Source organism: Prionailurus viverrinus, chromosome A2 (assembly GCF_022837055.1).
Source record: "Prionailurus viverrinus isolate Anna chromosome A2, UM_Priviv_1.0, whole genome shotgun sequence".
NCBI classification, from domain to species: domain Eukaryota; kingdom Metazoa; phylum Chordata; class Mammalia; order Carnivora; family Felidae; genus Prionailurus; species Prionailurus viverrinus.
Genome location: NC_062562.1, coordinates 152873859 through 152888902, shown reverse-complemented (window position 1 = coordinate 152888902; position 15044 = coordinate 152873859). Strand labels below are relative to the sequence as shown.

At 42.7% G+C, this 15044-nt stretch overlaps 1 protein-coding gene across 2 annotated transcripts in view; it reads left to right on the top strand.

Annotated features, from left to right (window-relative positions):
• The window catches only part of PTN (pleiotrophin), a 102032-nt gene extending 87249 nt beyond the window's left edge, over positions 1-14783 (top strand). The window contains exon 5 of one of the 2 annotated variants that reach the window (XM_047827250.1): positions 13883-14783. In XM_047827250.1, coding sequence (XP_047683206.1) covers positions 13883-13935 — 53 coding nt within the window. In that variant the 3' untranslated portion in view covers positions 13936-14783. Of the gene's footprint in view, positions 1-13879 lie in introns of both variants that reach the window. The other variant, XM_047827241.1, reaches the window with a different exon arrangement.
• Positions 14784-15044: the final 261 nt, after the last annotated feature.

Below are 15044 nucleotides of genomic sequence, written 5' to 3'. Positions count from 1 at the left end.
TATTGTGAACCCTTTTTTTTTTTTATATTGACAGGCCAGATGACATTTGTGTCAGCCTCCAAGTTTGCCTGGCAGAAGGGTACTGTGGGACAGGCAGAGGTGGGAGCACATGAGCGGGTGTCTGTGCTACAGGTTGGTCAGGGAACAATGTCAGTCCTCCTGCTGTCCTGTCCACCAGTTCATGCTCTGCTGTTACCAGATCCTCCTTAAATTCCCCTGCTCATGAGAACCCCAGTTCCTTTTTTTTCCTTCCTAGCTATTTCTAAAAGTTTTGCCATCTCGCTTCTCTTTTTTTGGACAGTTGCCTGGCTCTCTCTGAGGTCTGACAATTTGTCTTTAAAGATCAAAAGAACGGCAACTGTTTAAGCGCAAGACTCAGCTGTGTGCAGGGCATAGCACTTGGCAGACGATTGAAAGGGGCTCAGTAAAGGGATATTCCCAGCGTTCTCAGCTCCCCCAATGCTAAATAGATTTTTCTGTTACTGAAACTCCCAACAATTCTTTCTGGATCCTGGGCTCCGACATCCCTTAGCAATGAACATGCCCACACTCTGTGGATGAGTTTAGCTCGGCTGAGAGACTCTGTGCTATGTTAAGAGAGGTGAAAGGGAGTCTGGGACCCGCTCCCTTCTTCCTGAGACCCTGACAGGGCTCGTGGTTGCTGCCCTTGCATTTTTCCAGAAAGAGAAGCCTGGGGAACTTTGCAGGGATTTTGTTCTTCTGGATCAGAGGGAAACACTCTGATGTGGTTAGGTCTTAAGGTTTGATTTCTTCTTTATTCTGCTGTGGAAGAGTCTGTCAACATCTGTATTTCCCATTCATGATACTGTCATTGAAGGTAGAAAGTCTAATTTTGCCCCTTTCTTATTAGAAGAACAGTTTTGTCTTCTGTAAATGAGAGTCTACAATGAATACCTCAATTAATGACAGGAAGATATAAAAATGCTGAATAAATGTGCAGTGATTTTAAGACTGTTTCCTTCCTTCCAAATGAAATTCTTGAGGTGGGTGTTTCCCTCACTACCTTTCTGGGCAAAAGAACTATGGTGATAACAGCAGTAGTAATTATAATTAATATTTTTGGGGAGACTGATATGTTTTGAATACATGTTAGTACATTGCATATACCTTGTATCATTGAATAATCACAGAAACTCTGTGAAATAGTTACTATCGTCATTCCTAATATTACATATGAGGAAACTGAGCACAGAGACGTTAGATGCTTAGCATGAGGTTGTACAGCCAATAAGCGGAGGGGCCAGGCTTAAAAACAAGGCAGTCCTGCCTCTAGACCTCCAGCATTATGCACAACAACCCCTTTGCCTGTATCTCCTCCATACAGGTACCTCGGTTCCTTATCTAAGAAGGAATGAATTTCAGACCCAGTCCTAAAATCCCTCTTTTATCATAGCTTTCCATCAGCAACAGACTCAGATCCTGGGTCTTTTGCAGGACATCTTGCGCAGGCATCATCTGGCTTCCCTCTTGCCTGATCCCTGCTCCAGACATTGCCCATAATATGCACCCAAGTCACTCCACACCCTGGAGATGGACGGCTGAGTGGCCCATGCATTCTTACATATCCACCTCTCTGCACCTGTGGTTTGAGAAACCTGAAACCTCCTCTCCTTCTGTACTTCATACATTTCATTCTGTAAAATCTGGCGTGTTCATTTGGCAAGTATTTATTGAGTGGGTACTATGCGCTCGAGTTAGCACCAGGGATAAGCTAGTGACCTATGTGGACCCATAGTGTGGTGGGAAAAGCAGAAGGATAAATCCTAAGGTACTGCCGAGAGTGACAGATGTTGTGAAAGAGAGAAGCATACGGTCCTCTGGCATTATTTCCTCTTATTCATTTATTTATAAGAGCTATGAAGAGCCTGCAATGGAGCAGGCCATATGTCAGGTGCTGGCGATATTAATCAAGTTTCCTCCTCTCCTATTATTAGGTTCCAGTGGTGGTGGAGGGTAGGCAATAGTGACAAAAACAATTCAGAACTAAAATAATGACTACATATTGGAGTAAACGGTCTTAAAAACTAAAGAACCAAGTGTCAGAGCAGCTGGCGCCTGGCGGGGGACTAAGTGAGGTAGAGAAACCAGGGAAAGGTTCTTGGAGAGGTAAGTTTTTGAACTTGGTCTTGAATATAGAGCAGGAGCTAGCCATGCTAGTTTCTAGATAAAACAAGGGCAAGTGCAAAGTCCCTGGGGCCAAAAAGAGCTTGTTTTATTCAAGGACTAGAAGAGAGATCAGTGTGAACATTTGCTAGACTTCCCTTCCCAAGCATTATGTTGTTGCCTACCTGCAGGACTGGCTCCTCGGGTAAGACACCGTTCCTCTGTAGTGAGTGAGTCTTTGCCTCTCTCGACGCTGAGCCTCTTGAGGGCAGCAGCCACATCTCGTTCACCTTTTAAGGTGCCACATCTCATAGTTCTTAGTCCATGAGAGGAATTCAGTGAATAGTGCTGATTTGAAGGAATGAATCAATGCTGCATTGTCCTGGTCTGGCTCACATCATTTATTCACTCCCTTCAAGTGTAGAGAAATCACTGTCGAGGCACAGTTCACGCACCTGGAAGAGGAGTCATGTAGATGGAATTCCTTCCTCATGGAAGGAATTTTCGTCTTTATTGCTGGGACAGGTGGGAGAACTAGGAACTATAAATATTTGCAGGGTGTATTTCACACTGTGGGTCTGGTTTCATCTCCCTTGGTAAACTCCACGCACAGAGCCTCATTAGTTGTGCACACACAAAACAGCTATATAATAATTAGTATTAAGGAACGGTGAATAATGGAACAGTGTTCACACAAATTAGTTACTGGGTTGAGGGACCTTCTTTTTTTTTTTTTTTTTTTTACGCCCCTGAAACTTTTTTTTTACATTTCTCCCTTCTAACTTCTGGACTGAGAATTTCTGCTTTGTGTTTTAATTTGTGGCTCTCGTCATCAGCGTTTTTGAGCAACTTAAGTATTTATAAGGCGACGGGCTTTGCGCTAAGCTCTTGGTGTGCCGTGTCTCACTTAATCCCCGCAGCAGCCCCAGAGAGTTCTTGCATTTTACAAACGGGGCGCTAAGGTGGCAATTTGCAGCAGGTCCCCCAGCCCGTGAGGGGTCAGGTTTGAACTTGAACTCAGTCCTTTGGCCGTGTTCTGTCACAGTAGAGCTTCCCATCCGAGTGCTCCCTCTGGCATCTCTTGGGATATTCCCAACGAAACTAGTAATTTTGGAGTGTGTTTCTACGGGAACCCTACAACATTACCAGAAGCATGTTTGGGGTCATTTGTGATTGAGTCGTGTCAGGTAGTTTTTGGCTCAAGCCTGTCTCTGTGTAGTGAGTGCGCTTAGGCAAAGAACGGGCTTCGTGCTCCATTTCACAGGCTGGGGGTCCTCCAAAGGGGCTCCCTTCCTCTAGAGTTAGAGCTAGCAGTCCAGTGGAGCCCGTTAGCCAGCGGCCTCCCAGGCCGGACCCCGAGCTGGATTCGGGATTGCCTCCTTGTCCCTGTGAGTCATAGTGACGCTGGTGTCTCAGCACAAGGATCTGAGGCACTGCTGTCCGGTCATCAGTGAGGCCACTTCCCACACTCAGTGACTCCAGCCGGCTTTGCACGGATGCAAGGCCTCTGGGAACCCTCAGGGAAATCAAAGCGGTCTGGCTGTTGCTCAGCACAGGAGGCAGGGAAAAGGCAAAAGGAAAGGCTTTTCCCAGAGGGGTAAACAGTATTTGTACAAGAGCTCATCAGAAATGCAAAGAGCAAAAAGCAGGTAAAAATGTTCCCAGTGTCCCACTTCTCAGGCACACGGGGGACGAGACCCGGAGCGGTTGACTGTAGGTTCCCATATTCATTGGCTCGTGCAAGGCTTTCGATTATTATTATCATTAATAGAAACGCCTATTTTCAGATCTTTACCCAGACACACAAAAGCATTAAGTTAAGCTGCTGTGCAGGCTTCTTTCTAAAAAGAAGTTTGGGGGCACCTCTTCAGGTCTGACCTTCGCTGCTGCTAGAGTCAGAGCACTGGGTACATGGGGGCGAGAGGAATCAGGCAGCAAAGAAATCTGGAAGACACGTATGGAGATGGGCGAACTGGTAACTGCAGGGAGCATGTGCAAAACTAATAATGGGCATAAAATCCTGTATTTCATACTACCAAAGTCACATACTTAAATGATACATATTTAAAATTCTGGGGGCGCCTGGGTGGCGCAGTCGGTTAAGCGTCCGACTTCAGCCAGGTCACGATCTCGCGGCCCGTGAATTCGAGCCCCGCGTCGGGCTCTGGGCTGATGGCTCAGAGCCTGGAGCCTGTTTCCGATTCTGTGTCTCCCTCTCTCTCTCTGCCCCTCCCCCGTTCATGCTCTGTCTCTCTCTGTCCCAAAAATAAATAAACGTTGAAAAAGACAATTAAAAAAAAATTCTGGAGGACTCGTTTAGGACACAAAAAAACTCACATGCGTTTTGACCTCTGTGACTAAGGAGGGTGTTCTGACAGCTATACAAAAATGAAAACGAGATATCCAATTCACCGATGTATGCGTTACCTGGCACTCGTGTAACAAAGTACCTCAGCCTGTGTGACTTCAACAACAGAAATTTATCTTTGCACGGTTCTGTAAGCCAGAAGTCTGAGATCAAGGTTTCTGTGGGGTTGATTTCTTTCCAAAGGTCATGTGGGAAGGATCTGTTCAGGCCTCTTTTTTCAACTCATAGATGGTCGTCTTGTCCCTGTCTTCCCCTAGTCTTTTCTCTACGTGTGTCTGTTCAAATTCCCTCTTCTTCCGAGGATACCAGTTATATCCGGTTAGGGCCCACCCTCATTTTAACCTGATTACCTCCGTAAGGACTGTCTCTCCAAATATGTTCACATTCTGAGGTGTGAAGGTCAGGCATTCAATATGAAATTTTGAGGGGGACGTGATTTGGCCCCTAACAACTGATTCTTAACACCTGACATGTAGAAGCTGTTGGAGCCTAGAAGAAAAATCTATGGGGAAGCAAATAAGAAATGATCGATGGAGCCTTCCCTACTGAAATTTTAAATGTTTCAGACTTGAAACTTTCCCCCTTTGACAGAAACCAAAATCTGATCTTCCAGTAGTGCTGGTAATGTAATGTTAAACATCAGCAAATCATGGTGTGCTAAGTCGGAACTACTTATCATTGGTTATAATAATATACTTCATTTCTGGCCTAGGCTACCAATACAATTGATAAGACTTGATCATATGATACATTTTCTATCTGTGCCCTCATTACCGCAGAAACAAGCTTTTGAACACTTACATATCATCTCAAGAATAAATGTTCTTCTTTCCGGTCTCTGACGTAGGCCTCAGAAATGCATGCTCTTGGGGTGCCTGGGTGGCTCAGTCGGTTAAGCGTCCGACTTCGGCTCAGGTCACGATCTCGCGGTTTGTGAGTTCGAGCCCCGCGTCGGACTCTGTGCTGACAGCTCAGAGCCTGGAGCCTGCTTCCGATTCTGTGTCTCCCTCTCTCTCTGACCCTCCCCCGTTCATGCTCTCTGTCTCAAAAATAAACATTAAAACAAAATTTAAAAAAGAAATATATGCTCTTGCATGTACAAACACACATTCTCAAAGCTACCTATACAAAATCATATTTTCTTTGCAGTCTCCCTTGCATTAGTTATATTTGCCTCGCTTCAGTTTTATTCCGCACTTAAAAACATTTTTCGCCAAAGGTGAAAAGGACAAAATTTAGCGGCTCAATACCGAATTCACACACGTACCCACAGCTTTTGTTTTCTTTCTGTAACTATACACGAGTGAGAACATCCTGGATTAAAGGCCTTACAGATGAAGCAGCTCTGATCCCCTCTCTCACTACTCTTCTCTCCTGTGACTCAGGGGGAAAATCCCCACCCGTGTTTAGCGGTTGTGACACTTGCACACAAACGAGTAGATGTAGCTAATACGTGAGGGTGATGTAGACGTGTTGAACTAAAAATAGGGGTTGCAGTTGAGGATTCTCTACCTGGTATCACGTACATATAGTATGGTCAGATCAGAGAGTGACCTTGACATGCTCATGACTCTACCAAATAAAGAAAGTGCATCCTCAATCTTGGGTTGGGGAAGCCAATGGGTATCTCAGTTGCTTCCTTATTTAAAGAAAGCAGAATGGACAGACAGAAGGGAAAAGTGGCTGCAAAGGCTGTAGAGAGGAGTCTTGGGGTGAAAGGAGAGGGTTTATTCTACCCATACTGGGTGAGTTGCTTTGGAAAGTAATCGACCCATTTAGTGCCTTTTATTAAGCTTCTTCTGTATGGTTGATGGAATCATTTCCTCATCTCCTCCATTAAGCATTCAATTAAATCTGCATGACTCACCGGTGTTTTCATAGTTGAACTTTCTATTGTGAGGAGATGCAGTTCACTGCAGAGTCTCCTCTCACAGTAAGCGGGGGCAAGACAGAGATTCCTCGCAGGGGCCAGACATGTTTGGTTGGTATGTAGACGGAAGCCATACTGTCTTTTATAGATCACATAGTGTCACATCTGCTTGATGGCAGAAAGCACATGGGTAGGAGGACAGATGGTTGAGACGGAGTGGGAGGGTACTGTTATGAAACAATTGACGAGTGAAAAGGAATGTGGACAGTGAGGTAAAGAGCAGGGATCAGCATGTGGGAGCATCAATGAGCAGTTGTTTGTATGTGTGTATTCCATTCACGGTCCTAGAAGTAAGTGCCCTGAGTCGACAAAAGAGGAAATAAAGTGGTATTAAAAAAAAAAAATCAAAGAAGAAACAACAAAATTATTGCACAGACTTTGGACTAAACAGATCTGATTTTTAAATAGAAATTTTTTTCCTATATTGTCAACATAATCTGTGCTGCCCCAATTTAAACTGAAATGTGGGGAATTTAATGAAGGAGGCCTAGCCAAGTAGGACCTGGATTCTAGGCGGATCACCGAGTTGTACAGTCACGATTCAACAAGCCTTATTATTGGTTCTGAGCAACAGCTAGTTGATGTGAGGGATTACAGATTTCAGGTAACTGGGCAGCTAATCCTTGAAGCACAGGCGAGTTCCTTTAAATAGGTTTATGAGACATTGAGAGGATGGTGGTGATATCCAGCCCTGTGGACCTATTTACATTGTGCCTGTACGGTTTGACAGTGATAGGATCCTTTCCCCTCCCTCAGTTCCCATGATGTATTGAGCGAGTCTCCAAAGGTTAGCTTCTGCGGTCTGTCTCACATGCCTCCAGCCGGCCTCCTGCTCTCTGCACCTGCGGTGTCCATTTCTGACTGCCCATAGCTCCCTCCTATATGAATTCTACCTGTTAGAAGGTGAAAATCTCTTTTTTTCTATTCCAACCGACAATTCCTCCTATTGGCTTAATGGCCCAAAGCTACTTTATTTAAGTCAGTAGCAAACAGAGTTTAACTCACTGTAGTTAAAATCCGGGCTCTGCTCAACCATTTCATCTCTCCATTCCTTTTTATCTGTTCTGTATGCTCAGCAGACCCTCTGAAGAAAGGGAATCAGAGCAAAGCATTTTGATAAGAAAATGAGATAAGCTTATTCCAGAATTCTCAACCCTTCTGCCTCTTTGAATCACTTCTCCCCTCAAGTTCGCTGAAAACCTTTACATGGATTTCTTTCTTTTAAGACCTACTCCCCAACGCTTTTCCTCTCAGATTTCCTGACTATTGAAAAAGGGAGGGAGTGTTTACTCATACTAGCTTCATGGCAATCCTGTTCCTAGAAGGGCCTGTGATAGGCAGAAAAGAGATGATGCATGCTGTTTGATTATTTGCTTTTTGAGAACAAATTTGCTGTGACGGGGTCCAACATAAGTCACTGACGAGAATGTAAGTGAGTACTGCCTTTCAGGAAAGAGATCTGTCAGTACATATCTGGAGCTTTACAAGTGCCCTGCCCTTTGGTCCATTAGATCCTCTTTAAAAATCTTCACTAAGGCAAAACTTTGTAATATAATGATTTGTCTACCAAAAACATGCGCCGCGTCATTATTGTAACCAAAAGTGAGTACAAGCCAACTGACCAACAAAAAAGGGAAGGTCACGAAACATACGGGATGGAATGTCATAAAGGAATACTACATCGTCATGTTTCAAAGTACATGCAATGGTATGGGAATTAACAGCAGGAGGCTTAGTATAAAGTACTTTATCAACTGTCAATATATTCCTACTAAAAGTATACATATGTTCATTGAAAGAAAACATAAATAGAACCCACTGTGAAAAGTGCTATTTCTGTATCGTGAAACTATGGGTAATTTCTGTTAACATATATATGTTTCTTTACTTTCTATTTAACAGTGGGGTGACTGGGTGGCTCAGTCATTTGAGTGTGCCATTCTTGATTTTTCCTCAGGTTATGACTCCAGGGTTGTGGGTCCCAGCATGTGGGAACTCACATGCTCCCTCTCTAAAATTAAAAAAAAAAAAAAAAAAAGTAAAAGTTTTTAAGAAAAAACTCTTTGATCTTCAGGCTAGGTGTTCTATAGACATTATTTTTTCCCCTGGTAATTAATTCTCCCTCTGGATACTCTTTTACATCATATGCATCTACAATGTCATAATAAACTAGGAGGAAGAGAAGTAGGCACTGAAGCCATAAAAATAGCTCCCACATACTCATGACTTTTAAAATAAATGTATACCTATAGAGTACTTTACAATTTTGAAAGACACTCACATAAAGCAATCTTGAAATCTATGAGAAACTATGAGAGCAGAATTTTGTCTTGTTTGCCATTATATCTCAGGATCTAGAATGGTGTCAGGGATATACTGGATATAGGGTATATAGGGTGTATATTTGCTAGGGTAACAGATGAATGTTTTTTGAACAGTGATGGTCAAGTAGGATCTTAGCGATTGTAATCTCACATGATATTCATGATGGCCCTCTGAAGAGGGTATCCTCAATTCTCTGAGGACTTGGTTCTTAGTATGATTTTAATGGTACTTCATTGTTTCTTCATTGCCCTACTAAACAAATGGCCATGATGCCACTTATTACTTGAGGATTTGTTTTTGTTTTGTTTTGTGGTGTGTGTGTAGAGAGCATGAGGGAGTGAGAGGGACAAAGGGAGAGTGAGGGAAGGTGAGAGTCTTAAGTAGGCTCCATAACAGCACAGAGCCCAGTGTGGGGCTCAATCCCAAAACCCTGGGATCATGACCGGAGCTGAAATCAAGAGTCAGATGCTCAACTGACGGAGCCACGCAGGTGTCCCTTACTTGAGGATTTTGTTTTCTGTCAGAATTTTTTAAATGTGTATGTTCAGAATTTATTGTACCATGACTCATTAATTGTTGTGTGTTCCTACTGCCTCTTTTCTCTGCTGTCAGTACTTGCTATGCGTTGTGAGAATCTTTTCGACTAGATCTTGAGGTTTCTAGATAGAATACCGTCAAGATGGCACTCCAGGTGCTGAGATTCATAGCAATAAGAGGAGCCTGAATCTTTTCTAGAGTATTTCTTTTTTTTTTTTAAACGTTTATTTATTTTTGAGACAGAGAGAGACAGAGCATGAACGGGGGAGGGGCAGAGAGAGAGGGAGACACAGAATCGGAAGCAGGCTCCAGGCTCTGAGCCATCAGCCCAGAGCCCGACGCGGGGCTCGAACTCACGGACCGCGAGATCGTGACCTGAGCTGAAGTTGGTGCCCAACCGACTGCGCCACCCAGGCGCCCCTAGATATTTCTTAAGAAAGTCTTCAGACTTTCTGAACACTGTTAAATATATCTTAAAATAGCCTGTTTCTTTTCAAATTATACACAATATACACCTACCAGGAGAGAACGATGAGTAATATCCTCCATCACCTCAAAAACTGGCCAGAGCAAGAAAGAAAGTTAAAACACACCAAGAGCATCACTGTGGGTTTTCAATGTAATGGTGTCCCGGTAGGGATCATCCAAGGGAACAAAACAAGTCACTTTTTCAGGCAGGTGCCCTTTGTGTTCGCATTTCCACAATGGCTCCTTTCCTGTTTGTATCCACTTCAGCTTCACAGCCTCAGTTCAGGTGGGGTGGAGTGACATGTAGCCTGGGGTCTTATTTGATGTGTGGCCTGTATGTACTTCCTTCCCTTGACCTGGCTCTTTTCACTGTGAACTAAGGTTCCCTACTGTTTGACATCAGGGCACTGATCGCATTGGCTCTTCAAACCTTTGAGAGTAGCTGCTACGTGACTCGGTTACAAAGCGCGCGCTTTACCCTGCTGTAGCCCTGCCCCAGGCCTATTCACGACCCTCATTCTCAGCAGATTTCTCTCCCCGTCACCTTGATAGGCTACTAAAACGGGACTTAACTTTTACTCGCAGAGTTAAATCAGTCTTGTATTTTAAAGACAAGAAAAAGGGTGGAGAAATTGGGGTAACTTTCACATATACATGTTTGTAATTTTATTCTTCACAAAATATCTTTAAAGAAGTTCTGAAATGTGGCAAGATTTTGATTGAATCCACACTCCTTCCTTCCCTTGGGAAACAGTCCTTTCGTATAGGCTAATTAATTGACTCTTTGTTTCCCATCCAAGTGGTCATTTCTTCACTTTGATGCAGCACGTATTTCAGGAGCACTTATTATATGCTCAGCACTGAAGACACAGATGGAAGAGACAGCTTTGGTCTCCTCCCTCACGGGAAGGGGGAAAGGCATATCGAATAATTAGATACAAAATTAATAGTTCAATTCTCATTTTGGAATAGCAGTGAGAGGCACATGGAAGTATCCAACCCACAGGTAGATGGAACCTGCTTAGTTTGGGAGTTCTGGGAAGGCTTCCTTGAAGTGAGAACGAGTAGATGTTGGTTAAGCCGAGTTGAGGTGACAGGAAAAATAGGAAGAGAGAAGGCAATGTGTAAAGGCTGAGGTGAAAATAAGCAAGGAAAACTCAAGGAAGCGCCACCACGAAGATGAGGGCATGGTGAGCCAGTGAGGCACGTGTTGTTGCCAGGTTAGAGATTTATGCCCTTCACTGAAGAGTTGCATGCGCCAGGCACTGTGCGAGGGGCTAGGGAAGTAACTGTGAGTTGGGATTCTGCCCTTGCACAGCTTGTGCTTAGGGGCAATTACAGGATCAGTGATGAGTGCTCTGAGAGAGGAAATCAAGAGAAAACGTTTCTCTGAAGGCCAAAGACTAGGGGAGAAAAAGAATGGTGTGCTCCAGGAAGTGAAATAAACACAAGTGTAGAGACTCTGTTCAAGGGAGGTGACCAAATGATGGTCCAGAGACAAACAAAAATAAAACCAATTCCATTTGCTACACATGTGATGATCATTGGAGGCAGTGCTCTGTTGTGTGAGGAGGTCCAGGAGTTGGAGAAGGACCCCTCATCTGATCTATAGCTGGATCACTGTGGACCTGGACGAATGACTGATACTCCTTTGTTTCTTCATCAACTACATAGGAAAGTTGGACCAGGTACCTTCCAGATTGTAGATTCCATGATCCTGTAGAAAAACCCTCATGTACAGTGGGTAAAGCCTGAGAGGTTGTTCCTAAGCTTTTGAGGTCACAGAGATGAGTGGTAACAACATTCATTTAGTCTGTCATTAAAATGTACACAAAAGTCACCCCAGAACTGCATTTGTTCGGAAGCAATATCACCAACCCAACTTTCTTCTTTATTCTCAAAAATTTGAGTACGTTTTTAGGTGAGAAACCAAGCTGACCCTCTGCAGATAGAAATTTGTCTTTCTTGCCCTTATTTTTTACTGCGGTCTCCTCCCTTTTCTACTTGGACTTGAACTTAAGGTGTGCAGTGTGTCAAAGTGGTGCCATGGTGACTTGCCAATGACGTCAAAAACGTGGCTTTGGTTGGCATTGTGCAGATTACATGGGCAAGTGGTCGATTTCTTTGTGTTTAGCAAGTTGTCAGTTAATGAATATAAAATGCCGGCCTTCACCAGTAAGGAATTTGGAGAAATTGAGAAAATGGAAACTAAACCTGGATCCCAGCTGACACCCTAGATTGTTCTCTGAGGATACCTTTCTAACAGACAGCTGTTGTTTAAAATGTCGACCAAAGACTGGGAATTATTAGACATTGAGACGAGATCTGTTTGGACATTAAACAGAAAACCTTCTTGGACTTTATAGATATCCTTGAACGTGGAGGTTCTGGTCATCTTACCTTTCATGGGTCAAAAGGAGAAGACATTTATAATGACAAGCAAAAACAGAGTGAAAGTTCAAAGTCTCTGCGGTTTAGGTGGAAAGCTGAGGGTAGGCATGGACAAATGAATATTTGTGAGCAGCAATTTAGCGGGATTTTAGCAACTCCTGACATAATTGTGTATGGCACCCCTTACAGCTTGAGTAAAGGGAGCTTAGGACAATTACCTTGTACCTTACCCTACCTCACCTAGTATATGATGGACTTGAGAACTTAGAAGAAGTGGTGAGGATAAAAATAGAAAAGGTTCAAGTTCCAAGTTTTACAATATGTGATTGGTATTATGTCCCCTCTCATTATAAGCCTTAGGCCCCTCTCATACACAGGCCTTGTGATCCAGTGAATAGTCCCTGTTGGCCATCGTGCGTGTCCCAGTATTCCTCTGTTGTTTAGCACATTCGATGACCTCGGCCAATGGGTCTTGGGGATGATTAATTATATGGAGAAATTACCTCTTGTTTTTAGCAGGTTTCATTAGTGTGGTAATAGACCAACCTTATTTGGGCACAGGCTATTATGCCATCTTCTGTTCTCAGGGGATTTTAGTTAACTCATTTAATTTGGATATTGACCCTGTCAAGTGGTACAATTCATATGCCCATTCGCAAGTGAGGAATCTGAGACACACACGTGTGAATTAACTTTCAGGGAGTCTCAGAGTCACTTAGTGATGGACCAAAGACTTAGACTCCAGCAGTGTGATTCCAGAGCCTGTACCTAACCCCTGTGTTTCTACCACTACTGTGGACCAAACAGGGAGAGGATCTTAAAAACATTTAGCAATAGCCTTTCACTTGCTAGCCTAGTGATCTGATCATTCTCATTTGTGGAGCCAAAGCTGTCATGTCCTATTCTACACTGAATCCTCCTAGGCCTAGGAAGAGGGAGACAGCAAGATGATTGGAAAAGGATGGAGTATTTTTATTTCAATCCTCATGGTTTTACTTCCGTGGTTTGGCCCAGGTTCGTACATTCCATTTGCTTCATCCACAACTAGGATACTCTGTAGAGTCAAAGCTCCGTGTAGTTCTTCATGTATGAGTAGCTGCCAAATATATAAGCAAAGGCCAAATCAGGAGAGGAAGCTATCAGGCCAAATGCTTATCAACAGCCCCATGGAAAGGGCATGTGGAGAATGAGGGGCCGAGCAGAGCTTTTGTAGCTCTCCACTGAGCAGTGTCCTGGTACATTCTTCCAGGGAGGTCTGCTGTGTTTCTGTTTTCTAAGTAGGACCCTAAGATAGTATTTGGTGTATCAAGTGGGGGCAACTAATAAGATGACAGGTATTTGCAGGTGTTTACATGAAGGCAGGCTGTATTACTCTTGCCTGTTCTCCTAGGCACTCTCACACACCGTACCTTCTCTATCCATCCAATCCTTTCATTTCTGGACAATTACAGTTGACTCATGACCAATAAGGGTCCATTTAGAGGTGATTTTTTAAAGAATACTGTAAGTGTATTCTATCAATAACATTTTTTCTGTAGCTTGCTTTGATGTAAGCATATAGAATATAGCATATAACGTATACAATATGCGAAAATTGTTTGTTATTGGTAAGGCTTCCAGTCAACAGGTAAATTTGGGGGGAAGTCCAAAGTTTTATGCGCATTTGCAACTACATGGGGGTTTGGTGCCCCCCTTGTTTGCTAACGTGATGCTTTTTTCTCTGTTTTTAATCACAGCAGAATCTAAGAAGAAGAAAAAGGAAGGCAAGAAACAGGAGAAGATGCTGGACTAATGCCGTCTTCTTGGACCATGAAAAGGACATCAGCAAAAAGGAGCAGTTACCTATTGCATTTATACCCATGTAGGCTTTGTATTCAAAAATTATCTATAGCTAAGTACACAATAGGCAGAAACAAAAAGAAAAGAAAAATTTTGTAGTAGCATTTTGTAAAATGTATACCATAGTACCACTAGGGGCTTATAATAGAGGACTGTAATCCTATTTAGAAAGTTGACTTGTAGTACATGATAAATGGTAGAAAACTGAGGTAAGTTTTTTGAAGTTATGTGATATTTTACATTTAAAATTTTTTTTTTTTACCTTTTTTTCTTTCGGCAGCAATTTACGTGTTATGACCATGTAAACTACTTTTCTCGTTAGATAAATTTTTCACCTAGACTTTTTTTCCCATTTGAGAAAAATATATACTAAACAAAGCAGCAACAAAATATAATCATCCTATCTGAGGAAAATATCTTCTGCCAATGGATTTTTTAAAACAAACTTTAGTCCACAAAATGGAGGGAGGGGGCAGAGCATGCCCTACTTTAATGTTGACTTTTTTTTTTTTTTTTAAAGAAATGCATGAAAAGAAATTCGCTTTGGCAGGAACATTTGTTTTCTTAATGAAATTATTTTTCCTTCTGAGGAAAAAAAAGACTAGGAAAATAAATCAAGGTGATTCTGGAAAAAGTGCTTTTGTGTGCAATCATTTGATATTGTAACCCTCTTGCTTTGTCCCCCACACTCCCCCAGTCAACCTGTTAGCAGTGAGAATTTATCATACAAACTAATTAAATTCCTCTTGGGCACGATTTTATAGAGGATTTTTGTATATGTAGTATAGATGTAGATCTGTAGCGTTTATCAGTTTTTGGTACTGCGGAATTGAATAAAAGTCCCAAAATAATCTAGAGTTTGATGGAACAGAAAAACCCTTCTCTTACGTACAATATGCATGGGCTACACAATCCAAATCAGGAACAGAGTAACATATGCAAAATAGTAGAGTCTATACACGAAGAATTCCTACTCTATTATCTGCTGTATGTACCAAGATATCCACCAAGGATTACTTGTACAACTCCCTTATCTGCTGGGTTCCGAGTACAATCTTTAAG